The sequence below is a fragment of the Gorilla gorilla genome, chromosome 16 (assembly GCF_029281585.2).
Source record: "Gorilla gorilla gorilla isolate KB3781 chromosome 16, NHGRI_mGorGor1-v2.1_pri, whole genome shotgun sequence".
Classification (NCBI taxonomy): Eukaryota; Metazoa; Chordata; class Mammalia; order Primates; family Hominidae; genus Gorilla; species Gorilla gorilla.
The window spans coordinates 92,208,178-92,232,948 of NC_073240.2; the positions used below are offsets into that span (position 1 = coordinate 92,208,178).

General features: G+C 47.0%; 1 protein-coding gene across 3 annotated transcripts; it reads right to left on the minus strand.

Moving 5' to 3' along the window:
* Window positions 1-475: 475 nt before the first annotated feature.
* Window positions 476-24,407, minus strand: VPS33B (VPS33B late endosome and lysosome associated). 3 transcript variants are annotated; one of them, XM_019010869.3, is made up of 23 exons: window positions 23,916-24,407; window positions 19,572-19,652; window positions 18,760-18,821; window positions 16,149-16,198; window positions 15,581-15,648; window positions 11,596-11,641; window positions 9,646-9,740; window positions 9,241-9,345; window positions 8,725-8,821; window positions 8,427-8,504; window positions 8,147-8,220; window positions 7,773-7,859; window positions 7,494-7,584; window positions 7,181-7,255; window positions 6,856-6,920; window positions 6,678-6,732; window positions 4,896-4,942; window positions 3,854-3,986; window positions 3,194-3,267; window positions 2,301-2,402; window positions 1,714-1,789; window positions 1,491-1,607; window positions 476-855 (listed from the first exon to the last, which is right to left on the minus strand). In XM_019010869.3, the coding sequence occupies exons 1-23, from the start codon at window positions 24,009-24,011 to the stop codon at window positions 776-778; spliced, it is 1,854 nt and encodes a 617-aa protein (XP_018866414.2). In that variant the 5' UTR covers window positions 24,012-24,407; the 3' UTR covers window positions 476-775. The 3 variants fall into 3 exon arrangements, with proteins under 3 accessions (XP_018866414.2, XP_018866415.2, XP_063554921.1); XM_019010870.3 differs by lacking the exon at window positions 18,760-18,821 and having other exon boundaries at window positions 23,916-23,931; XM_063698851.1 differs by lacking the exons at window positions 18,760-18,821; window positions 19,572-19,652 and having other exon boundaries at window positions 23,916-24,100.
* Window positions 24,408-24,771: the final 364 nt, after the last annotated feature.

Consider the following 24,771-nt stretch of genomic DNA (forward strand, 5'->3'; position numbering starts at 1 on the left):
GCATGAGCCACAGCACCTGGCCTATATTTCATCATTTTTAAAAGGTAAAGAGAGAGAGAGAAAGGCTATTAGCATCAGCAATGAGGAGGGTGCTGGCACATTTATAGGAGCACTGTTTGCTGATGCCTGAAATGGCTCTAATGGCACACAATCTTTCATTCTGCAATAAGAAACAAACGCTTAAAATTGAAGTGCCTCCTTAAATTAAAACAACAAAGTCATTTTCTCAAAAATGTAACGAATCACAACATTTCAGAACTGGAAACGTGCTTGCTGGTCACCTCAGCCATCTCCCTCATTTTATGGTTGAGGAAACTCAGGTACAGAGTGGTAGAGTGATTTTTACAGGGAAGAACCAGACCAGGCCTGGAGCCACTACAAAGTCCAGGCCAAGAAGCATAGGAAGCCCCTGTAGAAAGCTCCAGTGGGCTTTCACTAATAAAGATGGAAATGCGTGTCCAGAACAACAAACGTATTACGTCTGAGAGCAGAGGCTTTATTTACAATGATATTCAAACAGGATTTAGCAAAGGATACCTCTTCCTGCTCGTATCTTAGCAGCATGGGTTGTACTTCATAAACAGAAAAGAGAAATATCCTGGGAGCAGGAAGTGAACTCTTCTCAGATAATGTTCTCTAAATCCCAACACGTTCCATGCTCCCGGCTCTTAGCAGGTAGTTGGTGGACACTTGGTTATAGCAGCTGGGTGCCAGATGCCTGCATCCCACTGAGGAACGTGTTCAGGGAAGGTGTCAACACTGGCCGGGAAAAACATCAGGCTTTCACCTCACTCATGGCCTCCATAAGGCGAGCGCTGTTTGTGACTGCTGTCGTCAGGAAAATGAACCTGTAGCCTAAGGAGTCAAATGCAGCAGCAGAAGAGACAGCACAGATCTTAGGCCCCAACGGCAACCCATAGAGGCTCTCCAGTTCCACAGCCCCCACGGGATCACAGCACCAGTTTATAGACAGAGACGTGAGTGCCATGCTCTTGGGCACCACTGCTTTCTACGACTGGTATAACTGGGCTCCCTGCTGTGGCAGCCCACAGTAAGGCTATGGCAAGTTGTACTCTGAGGCCAGGAGAAAAATATTCCTGTGCAGGACACTTTGCGTGTTTTTTTTTTTTTTTTTTTCCTTGAGATGGAGTTTTGCTGTTGTTGCCCAGGCTGGAGTGCAATGGCGCAATCTCAGCTCGCTGCAACCTCCACCTCCTGGGTTCAAGCAATTCTCCTGCCTCAGCCTCCTGAGTAGTTAGCATTACAGGCAACCGCCACCACGCCACCATGCCTGGCTAATTTTTGTATTTTTCGTAGAGATGGGGTTTCACCATGTTGGTCAGGCTAGTCTCTAACTCCTGACCTCAGATGATCTGCCCGCCTCCGCCTCCCGAAGTGCTGAGATTACAGGCATGAACCACCGTGCCCAGCTGACACTTTGTTACCCAGATACAATGCAGGCCAATTCTCACCTTTCTGCTCTCTCTTACCTTTCTCTCTGCCCAGGAACCGGAGGGCTGAGATCTCAGAGAATGTACAACCACCCAAGAACACCACCAAGATGAGGCGCAGGGACTCACTGGAAGCCTTGTCTTCCTTAGTCATATCTGTGAGGATCAGACCAGATTCAGCTCTTCCCTGACATGCTAGTCCTGAGTGGTGCATCCAGCCCACCTCTCACTGCCAGCCTACCCCACTGTTAATGCCACATACCTGTGAATGCAAAGTCACTGCAGTTGAGCAGCCGTACCACCTCATCAAGGCCCTGCCAGCTTCGCCGCTCTAGCACCTGGGAAGGTGTAAGCACTGTTTTTAAGGCTACAGACAGTATCAGGCTTAGGAAAGGAAGGGCACAGCAGCCAGACTGTCACATTTCTTGCTCATTACTCAAGTAGCAAAAAGTTGAGACAGGGCCAGGTGTGGTGGCTCACGCCTGTAATTCCAACACTTTAGGAGTTTGAGGCGGGGGGATCACCTGAGGTCAGGAGTTCGAGACCAGCCTGGTCAACATATAGTTGGCCCTGTCTATATGAAACCCCATCTCTACTAAAAATACAAAAATTAGCTGGGTGCAGTGGCACATGCCTGTAGTACCAGCTACTTGGGAAGCTGAGGCAGGAGAATCACTTGAATCTGGGAGGTGGAGGTTGCAGTGAGCCAACATTGTGCCACTGCACTCCAGCCTGGGTGACAGAGCAAGACTCCATCTCAAAGAAAAAAAAAAAGTTGAGACAGGCCAGGGACCAAGAGAAAGCAGAGAGAATGAAATATGAATGGGAGCAAGAATGACATGCTCTCACCTGCTCAATGATTCGGCAGCTCAGGGGCACATAAGCACCACTGAACACGTAAGCCATGTCTCGGGGCACTTTCAGATCATACTCGCCGTCCACACGTGGGATCTGTCCAAGACAAAGGGACTTCATTAGGCAAGTGACAGCTCAGCTCCCTAATCCTTTAAAGGGTCAGATAAAGTGGCATAGCCCAAGGAACAATTCTTATTTCAACTAAAGGGAGAACCAGCAATAGCCCTGAAAAGAGAATCCATAACGGAAGATGGCAGTTTTTGTTCAGTAACTGCCAGTTCTCTGGAATGAGTTCCCATGCGCCATTATTGAATAATGTAAAGGGGCTGGAGGGATGGGTTCTCCTTTCCCTGCCCTTAAGTGACACAAGATATGGTTGTCACTGAAGCAGCACTTAGAATATTCTCTGGCATTGGCAGCTGCTTGTTACATGTTGATTAAATGAATGAATCTACCATGCTATAAGACTACCAAACAAAAGAATCTTTATACACATGAAATGACAAAAAGGTTTTTGTGGATTCAAAGTACTCCACAATGGGCTGGGCGCAGTAGCTCATGCCTGTAATCCCAGCACTTTGGGAGGCTGAGGTGGGCGGATCACCTGAGGTCAGAAGTTCAAGACCAGCCTGGCCAACATGGGGGAAACCTTGTCTCTACTAAAAATACAAAAATTAGCTGGGCGTGGTGGCACATGCCTGTAATCCCTTGGGAGGCTGAGGCAGGAGAATCACTTGAGCCTGGGAGGCAGAGGTTGCAGTGAGCTGAGATTGTGCCACTGCACTCCAGCCCGGGCAACAGAGCAAGACTCCATCTCAAAAAAAAAAAAAAGTACTCCACAATGGAATGAACCCACTGTCTCCCCTAACCATCCCTGTTCCACATACCAAATTCAGCTTTTTGCTGATGGCACGAAAATTGCTCCTCTTGGCCAGAGAACTGAAGGCATCAGTAATCTTTCCTGGGGAAGAAATCTGTGTCAGGTTTCACCTAAGGTCTACGGATTCATGACACTGCCACAGATAACACCATTCAGGACACGACAGCACCAACCACATCCAAAAACTCTCGGAAGCTGTTCAACTATAATTCCCTGGAACTAATCAAGATATACTCCCCACCCTTCTCCCCACCCACAGTCTTCCCCCTCCTACGGGGTACCAGCTCTCTACTCAATGCAATCCACAGGGTAACCCGAGTTTATTGGTATGTGCTTTGGAGTTAAACCGACCTAACTTACTAACTAAGGGACCTTGGACAAATCACTTAATTCTCTAAGCCTCAGTTTCATCATAAAATGAGGATGAGAAAATTTATCTAATAGTCTTTGTGAGATTAAATGAGAAACTAAAGGGCTCAGCACATGGTAAGTGTTTACTATGTGGAAACCGCTCTTACTAGCGGAAGTAGTAGTAATAATAGTAATGACATTAATAGGAAGGAATCAGTCCAACTTCTCCAATTCATTCTGTCCCTCCCAGCATGCTGCCTGTTGAGAGAAGTCAGGACAACAGCTGGAGCAGGGGTCACTTGTGCTCCCTGCTTACCTGCAGCCTTGTCGGTCACCAGCTTGCTCACTTTACTCTCCACGGCTGTGAGGGTGTCCCCGGGGGCCTGCTCCGTTAGGAGCCCAGCTCTTCGCAGATTGGAGAAGGTTAGCAGGTGCTCAGGGCCATAGCTCTGAAGGAGATGTAATTAGACTATTTACTGAGTGTCCAAAGAGCATCTAGCACTGTCAGGTACTACAGAGTTGAGCAGAAGGACTATGAAGCCTCTGCTGCAGTGTGAAGGAGCTCACACTTTGTTGAGATAAATTTTCACATCAGAAATAACCAAACAGGGCTGGGAGTGGTGGCTCATGCCTGTAATCCCAGCACTTTGGGTTTGGGAGGCCAGGGCAGGCAGATCACTTGAGGTCAGGAGTTTGAGACCAGCCTGGCCAACATGGTGAAACCCCATCTCTACTAAAAATACAAAAATTAGCTGGGCATGGTGGCTCGTGCCTGTAGTCTCAGCTCCTCAGGAGGCTGAGGCACAGAAATGCTTGAACCTAGGAGGCAGAGGCTGCAGTGACCGGAGACCGCGCCACTGCACTCTAGCTTGGGCAACAGAGCAAGACATCGTCTTGAAATAAAAAAAAAAAAAAAAAAAAAAGAAAAGAAATAATTAGCACCAAACAAAGAAGAATAAAAAGCAGCATGAGACTTTAGAGACCCATGGATGTATGGGAAAGGCTTCCTGGATGAAGTAAGACTTGAGAAGTACCAGGAAGGAAAGCTGAATCAATGCCTCACACGGTGCTAAAATGAGGGAGACTCCCAGGAATAAGAACTCACCACTGGGGCCAGCACTGAAATGTTTAAATTCTCAGCACTGGCCATGCGCCGTCAGTGTGTGGGGTGAAACAAGGGTAGAGGGCAGAGAGGCGTGCTGAAAGGTGACTCTCCCTAGTAGCTCTAAGAGGGAGGCCTGAATGGAAACAGGAGGGTAATGGAGGCAGGAAAGGGGCCACTTCTCTTGCCTCTTTCAAAAATGCCCAATAACTGCCCTCCATCAAGTTCCCTCAAGAATACATTCTCCAGGCCTTACCTGCAGATACTGTGTTTTCAGAGATCGGTAATCCTTGGGGATCAAACCTAAGAGTGAGGAAAATAAGACAGGTGCATGAGAAAGAGGCCGGCAGAGGCACCCTAAAATGTACAGATCAACCAGCAACGAACGCTTTCTTCAGGAGGAAGGATTCAGTAAATATTAACCCTGCAGAGTATACAGTTGGTTCTAAATTTAAGCTTGCTTTATTGAAAGATAAAGCCTTGGTCTGGGAGCTCCCAAGAAGAGCTGTGAAACATAAGGGTCCTGAGGAGGGGACACTGGAACTAACGGTGATCGTAGTGGGATGTGGGGAGGATGCAGCAGGAGGGAGGAGAAGTGACGACCCATGCATTTATTTATTTAGAGATGGAGTCTTGCTCTGTCACCCAGGCTGGAGTGCAGTGGTGCGATCTTGGCTCACTGCAACCTCCGCCTCCCGGGTTCAAGCCATTCTCCTGCCTCGGCCTCCTGAGTAGCTGGGATTACAGGCATGCGCCACCACACCTGGCTAATTTTTGTATTTTTAGTAGAGACAGGGTTTCACTATGTTGGTCAGGCTGGTCTCCAACTCCTGATCTCAAGATCCGCCTGCCTTGGCCTCCCAAAGTGCTGGGATTACAGGCATGAGCCACCGCACCTGGCATTCATGCATTTCTTTCTGGCTAAGGGGCAGTTCTACTAGGAACAGCTTCACAACTATTGAGAAATAGGAAAAGTGTTCAAATGAGTTCCAAAAGCACGGTCTTGTATGTTTTTCTCCATAGAGGTAATAATAACTGGGATTCTAACTACAGTAAATGAGATTTAGAATAAGCAAATACTTCTCTGGGTAGAAAGCAAGCTTTGGCGGGGGCACAGTAGCTCACTCCTGTAATCCCACAACTTAGGGAAGCCGAGGCAGGTGGATCACCTGAGGTCAGGAGTTCCAGACCAGCCTGGCCAACATAACAAAACCCCGTCTCTATTAAAAATACAAAAATTAGCTGGGTATGATAGCGTGCATCTGTAGTCACAGCTACTTGAGAGGCTGAGGTGAGAAATCGCTTCAACCTGGGAGGTGGAGGTTGCAGTGAGCCGAGATCGTGCCATTGCACTCCAGCCTAGGCAACAGAGCAAGACTCTGTCTTAAAAAAAAAAAAAAAAAAGGAAGAAAAAGAAGGCAACCTTCAAGAATATTCACCAACTGGAAGACTTCAACAGTAAAAACAAGTTGCCATGAAGGTTGCACAATCTGGAATTTTAGAAATGTTCATGAAAACTAGCTGGGCGTGGTGGTGCACATCTGTAGTCCCAGCTACTCAGGAGGCTGAGGCAGGAGAATCACTTGAACCCAGGAGGTGGGGGTTGTGGTGAGCCGAGATCGCACCACTGTACTCCAGCATGGGTGACAGAGCGAGACTCTGTCTCAAAAAAATAAATAAATAAAATAAATGTTCATGAAATTAACTTGCTGTCCCTTTTTCCTGGAATGTATCTTTATCTTATTGAAAATAAGGACAGATGGAGTGATGAGAGAAATGCCACTCAGCTCTGCACCCCTGCAGTCCTAAGATATGACAAGGCTCTAGGGTGGCCTGGATGTGGTCCCGCTTAGGGCTAAAGCAATAAATTACCCTGTGTCCTGGTGATAATTCACCCCAAACAAAAAAGAATCCATTAAATTACAGGGAAACATTCTGTTTGCTAAGACATTTGCCTTAGCCTTTCAAAATCACTTCTTCTGTCCCTAAGGCATAGTTTCTCAATCTGACATTCTCATCTTCAGTCTTTTGGGCTCACCATTCTCAGTGATGGACAAAAGGCACATGAGGCGCAGGCTTTCTATAGGCGACACCTGCATAGGAAGAAAGACTCAAGGAGAACTGAAACTTCACAACACGTGTTCTTTTCCTTCTGCTTAAGGCCGACCCCACCTCTAAATGCCATTCTTGGCACCCCCAGCCCTCCACCTGCGCACCTGCCGGTCTATGTGTTCCTCAATGTAGCTGGTGCTCTCCCGGATGTTGAACCCCTCTAGCAGTGCTGTGAGTAATCAGAGGAGAGCCTGTTACTGGGGGCCAGCTCAGCTGTTGCCATCTATGCTAACAGGTGTCTGTCTCCCCATCTCTTTCTCCATCCTTGGGGTGGGTTAAGGGACCCCCAGGACTTCTAGCAGGAACCAGCATTCCACATAGCCAGTGTCAGCTGGAAAGAGCCAGAGAACATCTTTTAAGGGTGGGACGGGGCTGGGAGCTGGGGAAGTAGAAGTGTGGGCAGTAGCACAGCAAGGCTGCGGCAGTTACCATGCTCAGTCTTGATTAGCTCCTGGAAATCCTGCTTGGTTTTCTTCTTCATGATGGATTCACAGGCCCCAATATCTGCAGGTTGGACAAAGGGAGCTGACATATTCCTGGTTCTAGAAAGATGTCCCTTTATTGTCCAGAAGAATAAAAACCTCCTAAGGCAAAATCCAAAAGCACTTCTTCCCACTTTACACCAAATAAGACCATATGCATCAGATGAACAGGGATCTCCTCCTCGGGAGTAATGGTCCTCTGGAGCTTTCCCCAGAGGGACACAGTCACTTCCCCTCACGCCCCTCAAGCTGAAACCTACGGAGACTCAGCAGGCGGTGCTCCTGTTTCAGGCCCTTGAGCTCCTGGGACACGAAATTCTTCATCTGCTTAATGTCCATGCCTCTCCGGCGCTGTGGGAAAATTCCCAAAGGTGAACCCCCCAACCTCAGACACGAGAAACCACCACCCTCCCTCAGTTGCCATCCATCCATGAGAAAGGACAGGGAACCTGTCATAGTATTAGAAGGGGAGCCCAAGGGCAGCAGCCTTGGGAAGCCACTGAGGGAACAAAACAGAGGACCAGGGCTTGGAGCCTCACATCATACTGGGCCTGCAAGTTCCGGGCCTTCTGGCTCAAGAAGCCAAAGACATTGGAGAAGTGCTCGTTCCGAATCTCATTAAACACCTGTGAGGACAGTAAGACAAGAACAGCTTACTCTGTCAGAACCATAACTTAGCAGTAGAATGACAGTACAGGAAGGGTACTCAGGTGTTCTGGCAGAAATACAAAGAAAGCTGAGCTGGGATCCGTAAGTCCATATCAAATGCCTACTCCGTGTTCTAGGAGATGCTCTGAACTGGTGGGGAAACCCTCTCTCCCATAGACTCAGCCTCCCCTCTCAGAGCTGGGGCCCACAACCTGGTATAAGCAGTGGCCCTAGGTGGGCCCATTGCTAGCAGCCACACCCTCACCTTGTCCTCAGCATTGAGTAGCACCTTCAGGCTCTTGTCAGAGGATGTGACTTCTGGGCCAAAGTCGACACTCCCTTTGAGAGCAGAGGGACAGCTATTAGGATCTCCAATGAGGACTTCTCCTACCATTCCCTGAACTGCCATAAAGGTCGTCAAACTATTTGGAAGCCAGCAGTTCATTCAGGGTCTGGGTCTCTCCCACAAACCCTGCCCCGTGTGGGAGGTGCCAAGGCTGATGACCCGCCCATCTTGCCAAGAGGCAGAGGACCATAGCACTTACCACACTTGATGCGGAAGGTGTCATCTACTAGGCCCTCGTAAACCACTTGGGAGCAAAGTGCTGTCACAAAGTCCACATCTGAAACAGAGATCCCTGACCATGAAGGTTCTCCCTGACCCAGCCTTCTACACAGCATGTCCAAGGGCAGCTTTGATACTTTCCATAGGGCCAAGGACCCACGCTCCTCAAAGCTGGGATTCACAGCCCTAACTTTAGGATTTTAACTTTGCCACCACGCTTTCCATATTCCCATGTCTTCTAGGGCTGAAAGATGACAGGAACGCTGGGCGTAATTTACCTCTGTCCAAGAGAAAGATATGTCCAATCTCTGGCCTTCGGCCCTTGGTTTCGCCATCCTCCTCCTCCTCCAGGTTCCTCCACAATTCATATGCCATCTGCCAGGGCCCAAGACATTCTCAGTCTTGTGTCCAGGTCCCTACTGCAGCCCCATACCTACAGAAGCCAGCCCTTTCCACGTGATACTTCCTCTTGTCCCCGAGACAGGAGCTAATTATTCACAATATGGCCCTATCTACTCCCGTCTGTGTCTATCCTTCCCCAGCACTCTTCCTACTGATGAGATGTGTTACTCTGTCCCCAAAATAAAAAGAGATTTAGGAATGCTACCCAGGAGATCCTGGCTTTTGCTTCTCTGTTAGCCACACAAGTTCTCCTCTCTGAGGATCTATTCCAGAACAATGAAAGCAAAGTAAAGAATACACCTCATATCACAGATGCCCTTGGATAACCCCAGGAGGGTAGAGAACAGGGAAGACAGGGTCTGCTGGGACAATAGTACTGCTAGTGCTCTTACCTTGGCGCACCTGCCAATTCCATAGCAGTTTGGAAAGGGTCCATAGAGAGTGCTGAGAAGGTGTAAGGCCTGAGCTACAGTGTTGATCCAACGCTGATCTCCTTCCTGCAGGGACCACACAAGCCACAAAGATATGAATCAACCCAATAGGACCACCTGGAAAGTGGCTAGCCCTAGAAGCCCTGGAGCAGGGTGGCAGGGCCTGGGGGATGCTTGAAAGGCTCATTTTCATTGGCTCCACAGGAAGTCCCACAGAGACCAATCTGTAGCACTCAATCACCGCATCACTATCACTTGTGATAAATTACTTGCGTTGGACAAAGGTTATATTGGTATTTCTAGCCCTCTGCATCCCACATTTGTCCCCATCCCCTGATGCCAAGACACAAGGGCCTCTGCATTTACCAGAAAGTAATCCCTGAAAAATTCTGGTAGTTCCATGCTCAGCAGATCCACATCAAGAGGCAGCAAAGAGAAGGCCCATTCATCACAGCTCACATCTGTGGGGACAGAGAGCATCAGCCTCCCTGCAGAAGGTACTTAGCTTCACGTTAAGAGGGAAGGTCCACCACAAATACTTGAGTGCGTGCAACAAATATTTGAGTGCCTGCCACATGCCAGTACTGCATTAAGCAATGGAGGCTCAAAGAAGAATAAGACACAGTCCCTGCCCTTAAGGAGCTCACAGTCTGATAAGGAAAGGAGACGTGTCCACAGCAGCCTCTAATACAATGTGATAAGTGGTGGGTTTTTACTAGAGGGCTGACCAAAAGTGCCGAGAAAACATTCATTCATTCATTCATTCATTCATTATTTATTTATTTAGAGACGGAGTTTAGCTCTTTTCACCCAGGCTGGAGTGCAATGGTGCGGTCTCGGCTCACTGCAACCTCCGCCTCCTCGGTTCAAGCAATTCTCCTGCCTCAGCCTCCCAAGTAGCTGGGATTACAGGTGCACGCCACCATGCCCAGCTAATTTTTGTATTTTTGGCAGAAACGGGGTTTTGCCATGTTGGCCAGGCTTGTCTCAAACTTCTGACCTCTGGTGATCTGCCCGCCTTGGCCTCCCAAGGTGCTGGGATTACAGGTGTGAGCCACCACGCCCGGCTCACTCATTCATTATTCAGCAAATATTTACTGAAAGCTGCCTACATGTAGGACTGTATGAACACCAGAGATACAGCAGTGAGCAAAATGGACATGCTCCCAACCTTCTGGAGCTTACAGTCTAGTGAGGGAGACACACCAGACAAATTATGACACAAACTATTAAATCACGGTTGTGCTCCAAAGAGGTCAAACAGCAAGCTGTGAGCACATATATTAAAGGGATGTAACCACAACTGGGGGTATAGTAAAGACTTCCCTCAAGAAGAGAAAATCAAGCTTAGAATTTGGGTAAGACTCAGGAAGGCAACAAGCTATAGGGTGGAGAACGTTCTGGGTACCTGGAAAAGCATGGGTAAAGTCTGACTGGAGGGTGGCGAGTCAGGAGAGGGAAGCAGCACACGATGAGGCTAATGGGACAGGAGGGGCCAGACTGTGCAAGGGATAGGAGGCATGTTGGGGATTCTGGGCTTTATATTGAGCCGCTGCTATTTCCAGCAGGGAGGGCTGTGATCAGGTTTGGGTTGTGTGGAGAATAGCGTGAGGAATACACAGAGGGGAGGCCCAGTTTTTCCTGTGGGAGCCTTGGAAGGTGAGAAAAGAGTGGCTGGTCATTTCCAACTCTAAGCCCTGGTGTTCCTTTCATACTACCCCAGGAGTGTTCTTTTCTTATCCTTTCTTCTCCCTCCCTCCCTCTCTCTCTCTCTTTCTCTCTTTTCTTTTATTTTCTTTCTCTCTCTCTCTCTCTTTCTTTCTTTCTTCCTTCCTTCCTTTCTCTGAGTCTCACTCTTGTTGCCCAGGCTGGAGTGCAATGGCGTGATCTCGGCTTACTGCAACCTCTGCCTCCCGGGTTCAAGCAATTCTCCTGCCTCAGCCTCCCGAGTAGCTGGGATTACAGGTGTGCACCATCACGCCCAGCTAATTATTGTATTTTTAGTAGAGATGGGGTTTCACCATGTTGCCCAGGCTGGACTCGAACTCCTGACCTCAGGTGATCCACCCCCTCGGCCTCCCAAAGTGCTGGGATTACAGGCATGAGCCACCGTGCCCAGCCCCCAGTAGTGTTCTAATTCGTGGTCCTATTCCCATTCCCATTCTCAGGAACCTCTCCTCCTGCTACACTAACAGGAATAAGACCAGGAAAAGAAGGAGCTGGTGGCGGGGGCGGGGTGGGGGGGTTGGAGAACAACAACAGTTTTTTCTTCTGTATGTTCTCTTCCCCTTTCCACTCACATTCATCTCCTCTCACCTCCATAGATTCCCTCTTCCTCAAGCACCATCTCACACGCATAAAACTGAAAGAGAAAAGGAAATTGATTAGTAACTACCTTCTTCTCTGTTCTCTCCATTTCTCTGGAGTTCCTCTATGGTCACTGATGAGGACAATAATGACCGAACCCAGTGAAAGACAAGAGAACCCAGACTCTTAAGATCTAGAAAGGGCCATTAGAATCATTCAGCCCAGCACTTCAGTTCTTTCTCATCCATTTAATTTATGTTTGAGTAAATTGCTTCTTATCTCCCTGAGAGAATGGAAGAGCTTTACAAAGGAGAAGGAGTTCAGCTGTCTTCAAAAGGTAAGTTGTGCAGACAGAGATGAGAGCAACGGCATGAAGTGCTCTGGAAATTGTGGAGGAGCAGATGGGAGGAAAAGATCTGTACAAGGGAGAGTGAGTTCTGTTTAGGACATGCCCATGGGACCTTGGGAGACACAGACAAGGACTTGGGATTAAGTAGCATATACGCTGTATTTAAAGTGGATGATGTGGCTGGGTGCACTGGCTCACTCCTATAATCCCAGAACTTTGGAAGGCCGAGGCAGGTGAATTGCTTGAGCCCAGAAGTTCTAGACCAGTCTGGGCAACACAGTGACACCCCATCTCTACAAAACAATGCAAAAATTAGCTGGGCATGGTGGTGTGTGCCTGTAGTCCTAGTTACTCAGGAGGCTGAGATGGGAGGATCACTTGAGCCCAGGAGGTCAAGGCTGCAGTGAGCTGAGATTGTGCCACTGCACTCCAGCCTGGGCAACTGAGTGAGGCCCTGTCTCAAATAAATAAATAAAGTAGACGGTCTGCCCAAGAGAAAAGAACACGTGGAGGAGAGCTAAGGACAGGACTCTAGGGAACACAAGACAAAAGGGGGCCAGAGTACAGGACCTGGCAGGGAAGACTGAGAAAGAATACTCAGAGAGGCAGGGGCAGGAGAAAACAGCAACAGTCAAGGCAGGAAAGGTGAGAGTTGCAAGGAAGGGTGGGCAACAGTGTCAAATGCCAGGGAAGTTAAGTAGGATTAACATTAAATAGGCACCAGTGGATTTGACAACGGAGACCTGAGGGAGACTAGATGAAACGATGAAGGTGGAGATGAGGAAGCAGAAGCAGTGACAATAGAACATTCTTCACAGAAGCCTGGCCATGAAAGAAGGGGGAGCCCTGATAGGGAGAAGAGATGAAATGGGAGACATTGTTTAGAAGGGATAGACATGGGTGAAGGCAGAAGAGAAAGTCTACCTGGTAAAGCAAGATAATGGAGAAGGAAAGCAGAAATGGGGCCAAGAACTGGCATGGAACAGCTCATCTTAGAAGGGAAAAGGCCACGATCTCTTCCTCCTTTGAGGTAAGTGGGGAAAGGGTGAATATTTGAAAGTAATGAGAAAGAATGCTGAGGGCACTCACATCTGATAATGAGATGACATTATTAACAGCTAATGTTGTAAGCCCTTAAAATGGATTAGGCATTGTTCTTAGTGTTTTACAGGAATCACTTGTCTTCATCTTCATACTAGCTCTGTGAGATGTAGATCAATGCTACGTGCTCCTTATTTTACTGTTACACAGAAGAATCCTATTCCTCCCTCACTCATTTCTGCCAGGAAAACTGAAATCTTCAGGCCTGCTTTTAACTTTTAATGCTAAGTAATGGAATTCCAGAGCCAGGTCTGAAAACTGCCAATCTTCATAATTAACAAAGGAGTCTCAAAGAAGAGAGAGAGATGCCTCCTAATATAAAATTAGGTCAAAGAATTAGATTAGATAAGGTGTTAAGTGGAGAACACTCATAAAAATACCTATTTTGTTTTTCTGTGTAATAGAGAGGCTTGTAGGGTTATTTTAACTTGTAGGATTATTCCCTGTTAATACAAATCTGTCCTTGGCCAGGCGCAGTGGCTCATGCCTGTAATCCTAGCACTTTGGGAGGCAGAGGTGGGCGGATTGCCTGAGCTCAGGAGTTCGAGACCAGCCTGGGCAATATGGCAAAACCCCACCTCTTTTAAAAATACAAAAAATTAGCCAGGCATGGTGGTGCACATCTGTAGTCCCAGCTACTCGGGAGGCTGAGGCAGGAGAATTGCTTGAACCTGGGAGGCGGAGGTTGCAGTGAGCCGAGATTGCGGCACTGCACTCCAGTCTGGGTGACAGAGCAATGCACTGTCTCCAAAAACAAAACAAAACAAGACAAAACACCAAAGCTGTCCTTGGAAGCGTAATTTGAAAAAAAAAAAAAAAAAAAAAGGTTTTGTAAGAGTCCAAGAACTAGAAATTATTGCCATGACTCCTTTAGTAACATTCAAAGGTACCTATAATTCTGAGTGGTTGTCCTACTCAATAATTTCTTGCCCTGGTAATAATACTTCACGTTTGTATTCCTAAGCATATTATCGTAAGATAAATATTTGTAAGATTGTGCTATCAATGTTCAGGTGACATTCAAAGGAAGGTCACTGGCTCTTTCCTCTTATTCCTTTTACAGAAGGGGAAAACAATATAAGCCTAGGGTCCCACTTGATTTCTTATTTCAACAGAGACTCAAAGTCATCTCACTTAAATTAAGAGATAAGTACTATTATCAACTCTATCTTCCAGATGAGAAAACCGAGACACAGAGCAGCTCAGTACCTAACCCAAGACCACACAGGTAATAAGGCCTCAAGGGCGGATTTTATCCAGACAGCCTGGTTTCAGAGGCTTCAGTCCTTAGTTACTGCCTCTATTTTCTCTAGAATTTTCTTAGAAAGATTGAAAAGGAATAAATCCCTGTTCTTCCTAGTCTAGCTTCTACCTTCTGTAAGTAAGCATGCACTACTTGCTGTAGCTTTAGAGGCCTATGGTTGGCAAGGTAAAGGCCTGGCACGTCATTCCTCCCAGTCACTGGGATTGAGGATGCACGTAGCTGATGTGGAGGTGAGAGGGGAGCTCAATGGAATCAAGAAATGGACAGACTATGATGGGCCTCCAAATATGTACTGCAATTATTGAGTTAAAGATGGAAGAGCTCTACTCTGGCTGTGCTAACTCACTGTGTGAGCATGGGCTTCAGTTCACTCAGCTGCTCAAAGTTGGGGTGGAGTAAAACAGTCTCTAAGGTTCCTTTCCTGTGCAAGAAAAGGCTTTTCCAATATATGGTGGCATGGTTCTAGTAACCCAGGGGCAGCCCAGCCACATCCTTATAAGCATAGGGGATGGGAAGAGGGAGGGTGATGATTTATCGTATTTATTATTAAAGGGATACAGGGAGAAAGTCACTGGAAAGCTGTAACATTGTGCACCATTACTATACTAGAGTTTGTGTTAGGGATACAGAGCAGGTTCTACCTCGCAAGCATGAAGCTTTTCATTTAAAAAAATCTACAGAGGCCTCTTCGCACAATTCCACAATACTTTATTTGGGACAGTATGATGACAGACCCTCTGCTAAACAAATGAGGATATGTTAATGAATTGAGGATGCGTTAGTGACAGGTATTAGGTTCAATCACACATAATTTGCTTTGAGGGAGTGCTATGGTTTGAATGTGTCTCCCAAAAGTTCATCTGTTGGAAACTGAATCCGCAGTGCAACAGTGTTGGGAGGTGCAGCCTAATAACAGGTGATTGGGTCATGAGGGAGGAGTCCTCATGAATGGATTAATGTCCTTATGGCAGGAGTGGGTTGCTATAAGGCGAGTCCAGCCCCTGGGTGTCTCTTGGTCTCATGTGCTGGCTCCCACCTTCCACCCTTCTGCCATGGGATGACCCTCGCCAGATGCCAGCCCCACACTCTTGGATTTCACAACCTCCCCAGACCATGAGCTAAATAAATTTCTGTTCATTATAAATTACCTAGTCTCAGGTATTCTGTTACAGCAACAGAAAACGAACGGAGACAGGGAGGTAGTGCTGTTGGCCCCTTACCCCTGCCCGGTCCTCAGTCCTGTTCTACCTTATCCCACTTCCTCCAGGATCCAAACTCACCTTTTGAGGGCTGAAGATCACTTTGTATTTGCGAGTTCGGCCAGCCAGTTTGTCAGCATTGACAAGACCTACAGAGAGAAGGAATGCAGCCCAGCAAGTCATGGGCCATCTGTTATGCTAGAAACAGGGAAGCTGCCGGGCACAGTGGTTCACGCCTGTAATCCCAGCACTTGGGAGGCCAAGGCGGGTGGATCACCTGAGGTCAGGAGTTTGCGACCAGCCTGGCCAACATGGTGAAACTCTGTCTCTACTAAAAACACAAAAAATTAGCCCGATCTGGTGGTGGGCACCTGTAATCCCAGCTACTTGGGAGGCTAAGGCAGGAGAATCGCTTGAACCCAGGAGGCGGAGGTTGCAGTGAGCCGAGATCGTGCCATTGCACTCCAGACTGGGCAATAAGAGTGAAACTCCGTCTCAAAAAAAAAAAGAAGCAGGGAAGCAGACATCCTCCACAAGTGCTACGGCCAACTCAAACAATTATTTTCTTATTAGAGGGTCCTTATGGCCAAGGCCCTTAGATTTTGCCCGCCCTTTCCCACAGTTACACATAGTACCATGGCACACTCACTGGCAATGTATCGCATATTTTTGATGCGGGGTCTGACCAAGAAGCACAATCTATGAGAGAGAAAGAAAAAAAAACAGTGAAGAAAAATTATCAAGTTGGATAGCAACTTAGAAGAAATGGAAACAATACCAACTCTTTTGCCATTTGCCCTACAGGTCTCATCCTAGCCAAAGCTATGCTATTCTCTTGGTCCACCATATACCAACCACAGAAGATACCTCTCAACATAATGGGTATAGTGTGATGAGCTGGGTACATTACTGGCCCTATGGTGGACCCAAAAGTTCCTGTTCTCAAATAATTTACAATCCAGTGGGCAAAAAAAGATGCATATATGGAGTATATTAACAATCAGTGCTGAAAAACAATATAAGAATACCCCATAAAAATATACAATTATTATCTGTCAGTTAAAAATAAAGGCTGGGCGTGGTGGCTCACACCTGTAATCTTGACACTCTGGGAAGCCAAGGTGAGAAGAATGCTTGAGCTCAGGAGTTCGAAACTAGCCTCAGCAACACAGTGAGACCTCATCTCTATTAAAAATAATAATAGTGCTGTAATCCCAGCACTTTGGGAGGCAGAGGCGGGTGGATTACCTGAGGTCAGGAGTTTGAGACCAGCCCAGCCAACATGGTGAAACCCCGTCTCTACTAAAAATACAAAAATTGGCTGGGCATGGTGGCTCACACCTGTAATCCCAGCACTTTGGGAGGCAGAGGTGGGTGGATCACCTGAGGTCAGGAGTTTGAGACCAGCCCAGCCAACATGGTGAAACCCCGTCTCTACTAAAAATACAAAAATTGGCTGGGCATGGTGGCGCATGTCTGTAATCCCAGCTACTCAGGAGGCTGAGGCAGGAGAACCACTTGAACCCAGGAGGTGGAGGTTACAGTGAGCCCAGATCGCGCCATTGCTCTCCAGCCTGCATGACAAGAGCTAAACTCCGTCTCAAAAAAATAAAATAAAATAAAATAAAATAAAATAAAATAAAAATAAATAATAATAATAATAGTAAAATAAAAGAACTATAAGGCCTGGTGAGGTGGTGCATGCCTATAATCCCAGCATTTTGGGAAGCCAAGGAGCGCGGATCACCTGAGGTCAAGAGGTCAAGACCAGCCTGGCCAACATAGAGAAACTCCATCTCTACTAAAAATACAAAAATTAGCTGGGCATGGTGGCAGGCGCCTGTAATCACAGCTACTTGGGAGGCTAAGAAGGAGAATTGCTTGAACCTGGGAGGCAGATCCCACCACTGCACTCCAACCTGGGTGACAGAGTTAGACTCCTACTCGAAAAAATAAAATAAAATAAAACTATAGGCGGATGCAGTGCTGCACACTTGTAATCCCAGTTACTCAGGAGACTGAGGTAGGAGGATCCCTTGAGCCCAGGAGCTCAAGGCTGCAGTGAGCTATGAGTGCACCACTGCACTCCAGCCTGTGCAACAGAGTGAGACCCTGTTTCTGAAAATAAATAAATTTAATTAAAAAAATTTAAATATAAGAAAGTAAGAGAAAATAATGTTTTTCAAACTGGGGTACATGGATATATTCTCCATGTATCCAGGAGAATTTTTTCTTCTAAGAAAGCATGTACATTAATTAAGTTTCAGAAATACTTTAAAATCAAGACAACAGCTGTACATGACTACATGCCGAGCGAACAGGACAAATACAAAATGCCATGGAAATCCAGAGGAGAAAATCACTCTGGACTGGAAGGGCAACAGAGAGCTTCATGGAGGAGGTGGCTGGGCTCTGAAGGATGGATATTCTTTATAGGAGCAGTGAGGACAGGAGAGAATTTCAGGCAGAGCGAATGGAGTGATGAAAAGGGTGAAGGCACAGGCTGAGAGGCGGGTGGAAGCACATGTTAACAGAGGCTTGAAGGGGACACAAGAGAGACAAGGCTGGAAAGGTAACGTGGGAGGCCACGCTGCAGACAGCCTTGAAGTCTATGACAAATAATGTGGACAATCTTCAGCAAGTAATAAGAGGCCTTGCAGATTCTTCTTCTTTTTTTTTTTTTTTTTTGAGATGGAGTCTTGCTCTGTCACCCAGGCTGGACTGCAGTGGCGCAATCTTGGCTCACTGCAACTCATCGCCTCCCGGGTTCAAGCAATTCGCCTGGCTCAGCGTCCTGAGTAGCTGGGATTACAGGCACATGCCACCACACCCGGCTAATTTTCGTATTTTTAGTAGAGATGGGGTTTCACCATGATAGCTAGGCTGGTCTCTATCTCCTGACCTCAGAAGATCCGCCCGCCTCGGCCTCCCAAAGTGCTGGGATTACAGGCGTGAGCCGCCGCACCCGGCTGCCTTGCAGGTTCTTGAGAAAAGCACGATGAAAATAATTTTGAAAGATTAGTCAATCTGGTTATAGACTGTATTATAAATTAGAGAGGGAAGAGGACAAGAAACCACAGAAAGGAAACTACAGAAAACAAAACAAAACAAAACAAAACAACAGAAGAGTAACGTAGCCATGAAATTGTAAAGTTCAGGGAGGTGAACCATATATCTCAGCCAAGGACAGATGAAAGGCAAACGTGCCCCTAGGGACCTCTTCCAGCTTGGAGTAGGGACAGACTCTCCCAGACACTCACTGTTCATTGGAGCTGAGGGCTGGCTTGTTCTCCACCTTGTATAGCTTGTCTACTTCGTGTTGCTACAGAGAGAATCCAATAAGACAATGGACATAAGAGTGCCTGAAAAGCACAAAGTGTGACACGAAGATAGGGGACTTCTTGAGGGCTTCCTAATTATGCTAATTCTTGAGGGCTTCCTAATTATGCTAATTATGCTCCCCTGACGACCATCCCACTGAATTTTCCTCAAACTGTCAATAGGAAAACCTAAAATAAAACAATATAACAACAGTATGGGCCAGGTGTGGTGGCTCATGCCTGTAATCCCAGCACGTTGGGAGGCCAAGGTAGGAAGATCACTTGAACCCAGGAGTTTGAGATCAGCCTGGGTAACATAACAAGACTCCATCTCTACAAAATTAAAAAAAAATATATATATATATATATATTCTGTAGCAAACAGACTCAGAAAAATAAATAATAAATTTAAATTTAAAAATTAACCAGGTGTAGTGGCACATGCCTGTGGTCCCAGCTACTTGGGAAGCTGAGGCAGGAGGATCACCTGAGTCCAGGAGGTCAACGCTGCAGTGAGCTGTGATTGTGCCACTACACTGTATTCCAGCCTGGGCAACAGAGAGAGACTCCGTCTCCCCCCGCAAAAAAACACAAAACAAAAAAATACAAACAGCATCAATCTCCCTTTTCTACCCAATTAAGCTACCCTATATTTGCCCTATAAGAGTAGTCACTCTTCAGTAGTTTGTATTGTTCATCAAAAGAAAAACTGCTCAAAGAGGGGCATGACCCCCAGGGGAAAGGGACAGTACCTTCAGAATGGAGACATTGGCAATTCGATCCAAAGGGCTCATGAGATCTGCCTCAATGAATAAATCCTTTTTTCCAGGAAGCTGAAGGAGACACAATATGTTGGGTCACTCACAGGTCACACGAGCTTCCGCAGCTGAGAAGTGGCCCAGCCACCCATCTAACAGAAACAGTCTCTGAGGTGGGAGGGCACTAAGTATCGTCTAGCCCATCACCTTATTTATTATCTGTATCCACAGTTGACACTTCTCTGTATATTTACCTATTTTGCCTTCTCGTTTTCTGTACCAGTGGGAAGAAGACATCCCACCTTCTTTCTCAGGTTAACTCCTTGTCACTCAACCCTTCTGCTCACCTGTGACCTTGGTCTGCACCTCACTCCCCTTCTCTGCTGCCTCCTCCACTCTGGCTCCCAACCACCCCTGGTCTCCTGCTGAACAAAGCCAAACACAACAGAACCCCACCTTGCATTTTTCTCCTAAGTACAAAATAAAATAGCACATGTTCACTGCAGAAAACTTAGCAAACCCAGGACAGTTCTCACCCCATCACCCTTCCACTCCCCCACCCCACAATCCCTGTCATACGATTCCTGCACCACCACTCCTGACACCGATCTCAATGTCTGTTCAGAGGAAGGAGAGGTCACACGGAGGGGAAAGTCACTGGGAGTTTCCTCTCAACCAGGCCTTCACAAATGAGTAGGGTGTTGACATGGATGGATGAAGAGGACAGTCCAGCAAAGATCAGAGAGAGAGCATAGGCTGTGTAGTAAGGGGACGATTTTGCCCTCCGAGGGACATTTGGCAATGTCCAGACACATTTTTGGTTATCTGACTCAGGGTAGGGGTTTTACTGGCATCTCGTGGGTAGAGGCCAGGGATGCTGCTAGACATCCAACAATGCACAGGCCAACCCCCACCACAAAGAATGATCCAGCCCAAAAAGTCAACAGTATAGAGGGCAGGAAATCTTTTTTTTAAAGTCTTATTTGTTGTTTTGTTTTGTTTGTTTGTTTTTTGAGATGAAGTCTCCCTCTGACACCCAGGCTAGAGTGCAGTGGCGCGATCTTGGCTCACTGCAACCTCCGCCTCCCGGATTCAAGCAATTCTCTGCCTCAGCCTCCCGAGTAGCTGAGATTACAGGTGCCCGCCACCACACCTGGCTAATGTTTGTATTTTTAGTAGAGACGGTGTTTCGCCATCTTGGCCAGGCTGGTCTTGAACTCCTGACCTCGTGATCCACCTGCCTCGGCCTCCCAAAGTGCTGGGATTACAGGTGTGAGCCACCGCTCCTGGCCTGTTTTTTTTTTTTTTTTTTTTTTTTTAAAGATAGAGTCTTACTCTGTCGCCCAGGCTGGAGTGCAGTGGCATGACCTCAGCTCACTGCAACCTCTGCCTCCCAGGGTCAAGCAATTCTCCTGTCTCAGCCTCCCGAGTAGCTGGGATTATAGGCGCATGCCACCACACCTGGCTAATTTTTGTATTTTAGGAGACATGGAATTTCGCCATGTTGGCCAGGGTGTTCTCGAACCCCTGACCTCCTCAGGTGATCCACCTGCCTCAGCCTCCCAAACTGTTGGGATTACAGGTGTGAGCCACTACGTTTGGCCTTTTTAAATGTTTATTTATTTTTTAGTTTCCCAAACTCAAAATGGTCAACAGAGGGTAGGAAATCTTAAGGCAGGTGAATGGTGAAAAATAGACCGAAATAGTTGGTTAGAATTGAGCAGGAAGGGCTCCAAATGCCAGCTTAGGGGAGTGTGGCCTTGATCCTCTAATTAACAGGGAAAAATAAAGCTTTTGTATATTGAAGCATTCCAATCAGCTGGAAATGTTAGAGGAATCTGAAGACCAGAGAAACAGGAGGCAGGGAGTCCACTTAGGGAGTTAATAAAACCATCCACGGAGCGCAAGCATGTGGCAATGAAAGAGGCCTGATTTAGGCTGGTGGTGGTGTGAGCAAAAATAGATTAAGAGATACATGGAATGTGTAATATAATTTTTTTTTTTTTGAGATGGAGTATTGCTTTTGTTGCCCAGGCTGGAGTGCAATGACGCAATCTCGGCTCACCGCAACCTCCACCTCCTGGGTTCAAGCAATTCTCCTGCCTCAGCCTCTTGAGTAGCTGGGATTACAAGCATGGGCCACTATGCCCAGCTAATTTTGTATTTTTAGTAGAGATGGGGTTTCTCCATGTTGGTCAGGCTGGTCTCGAACTCCCAACCTCAGGTGATCTGCCTGCCTCGGCCTCCCAAAGTGCTGGGATTACAGGCATGAGCCATCGCACCCAGCCTAATATTTTTTTTAATACTTGAAAGAAATTAACAGTGTTAGTAGTGTTTATAACTGATGGTAGGGCTATAAGTAGTTTTTTTTTCCTTTTTCCTTTCCTTGATCTTCTTACATTTTCTATAATGTGCAAGTGTTATTTTATAATCACCATAAAAAAGTTATGTGTAAAGAAGTATCCACGGAACTCAGCAACTGGTTCAGTTAAGTACCAGGGTGAAGGAGAGGCAAAGATGATTCTGATATTTCAAGCTGAATAGCAGTGCACATTAACAAAAATTAAGTCAGAAGTTAGTTAGGAGAGGACGTTATTGCCTGGAAATCCACTTTGGCCATGCTGAATCACCCAATGGGCTCAAGTGTCTCTTCTTGGTCTCCTCTACTTGATCTCACCTGAACTAGTGGCTTTAACTAGCACCTCTTTTCAATTCTTCAGACATTTGTTGCAAGTCTTTTATGTGCATGTCACTGTGCAAGCACTAAGTATTAAAGAGAAATAGGCCGGGAGTGGTAGCTCAAGCCTATAATCCCAGCACTTTGGGAGGCTGGGACGGGCAGATTACCTGAGGTCAGGAGTTTGAGACCAGCCTGGCCAACATGGTGAAACGCTGTCTCTACTAAAAATACAAAAATTAGCCAGGTGGGCTAGCGTGCGCCTGTAATCCCAACTACTTGGGAGGCTGAGGCAGAAGAATCACCTGAACCCGGGAGGTGGAGGTTGCAGTTAGCCAAGATCGCGCCACTGCACTCCAGCCTGGGCAACGGAGTGAGACTGTGTCTCAAAAAAATAAATAAAATAAAATAGAAATAAAATCTGGTCTAAGATGCCCTGCAGTTCTCATCTTGATCCATCTTCCTTCCAGTCCTCACAATGCAGCTGCAGTTCTACGTTTCTATCTGCTGGATGTTACAAGCTGTATTTCTTACGGGCATCTTAACTTCCCCCATCCAAACCCAAACAAATCAACTTCCCTCATCAAACCTGTTCCTTTTTCTAATTATTTTTCTCATTTCTATTCAATGTTAATACAACAAATATTTATTAAGCACATGGTGTGTGCTTGACTCTAAGCTAGGTACTCACTGGGTAGTGTTGAACAAAACAAACATGATCCCTGCCCACCTTCCAGTCTAATGAGGAATACAGACATAAAATGAATAACTAAATGATTACACAAGTAATCCATTAAAATCACAGTGGCAGTATTATTTTCCTAATAACCCAGGTTAAAAATCTCACTCATTTTTGCTTCTCCTTCAACATTTATAACCAATCATTAAGTCTTTGAGTTTTCTTTCACCATAACTTAAAAATCCATCACTTTCCTTCATTCCCACTGCTACCAATTTTGTGTGGGCCTTTACTTCTTGTCTGATCTACGGTCTCCTAAATGACCTTCTTGTTGCCCATTTACGCCACCACACACATCACTATTAGAATCATCAAGTATTGTCTAATGCTACAAATGGAAAAAAAAATTTTTTCAGTGGCTACTGTGTAACTGCTGATGGGTGTCTTCGCTTACATGCCTTGTCTTTCCCTGGTTGGCCAACTTTGCTCCTACCAATCTATCTGCCTGGAGCATGCTTAGTCTCCAAAGAAAATATGCTTATTATTCACACTCACCTCCTTGAAGCTCCTAGATCATCACCCCAGCTAGAAATGATCACTTACTGTGAACTCTTCGGGTACACTAGCTCTATCACTCATTTACCACCTGTGTGTGATAATTTGTGCTTCATACAGCTCCTACTGGAGTGGTAAGATCCCTAATGGCAAAGATGTCTTAACCATCTTTCCGTCCCTAGGGATGCCTGGCACTAATGGTGTCTCCCTTGCCTGTATGCGGGGTTGGGGGGTGATTTCCATTAACTCTCTGGCCAGGTTCCAAACAGCTCTTACTACTCCCTGGATTCATTCTGGACCTGCTGGGGAAGCTCCAAGGACAATACCAGGGGCCAAGAACAAGATCAAAGGGGCACGGCAAGGAAGAAATGTGCATCCAATGAGTGCTAAACTGTAGATGCGATAAAGGCGCCAGGCAAGCACTGACCTGCTCCAGCAGATAGATGAGCTGGTCTCGAGCCAGCCTCTTCAGCATGGAGAAGTCAGGCAGCTCAGGGGCGTCTGGCCGATGGGGAAAAGCCATGGCAGCGGTCACCTGCGCCGCGGGGTGGAAGGACGCCCTTCGCTCTGAGAAGGCCGGCCGCAGCCCAGGGAAGCGCAAGGGGGGCTATCCTTCAGGCCTGGGCACCGACTTCCGGAGACCCCAGAGGGGCCCTCGCTCCTCAGCAGCACTCCAGGAATGAATGGCCACCTCCAGGCAAGAGAGCTACTACCTCGGAGCAGCCTTGTCTCAGACCTGCAGCCACCGTGTCTCGACCCTCCCTCCCTAATCCACTCTGCCCGTCAGCAGGATTCCGGTCTACACCCCGCAGAGACTCCGCAGCGTACGGGGAGAACCCCGCCTTCTGCCAGAAAAAGAAGCTACTTCCTAGATCTCCCGGAAGTCCCTTTCGCTCCCAGCGCTTCGCGTACCAGGAAGGGGACGGCGTCCTGAAAGGGACATTTGAAAAACGGAGGCAACGCGTCTATTAATTAGGTGGCGGCGCCTGGGGTCGCAGCACTCAAGAGGCTGAGGTGGGAGAATCGCTCGAGTCAGGGAGGCGGAGGTTGCAGTGAACTGCGATCGCGCTACTGCACCCCAGCCTGGGCAACAAAGCTAGACTTTGCCTCCAAAAAAAAAAAAAAAAAAAAAAAAAGACATAATGGATGCATCAGGCTAGCTAACAATACCTCAACTCTGATCAATCACACCATCATATCATTTCCTGGTGAGATGCATAGGAAACACAGAGCATCACCTATTGCCAAAAATTGAACCTAATCAAGCCTCAAGATCTAACTAC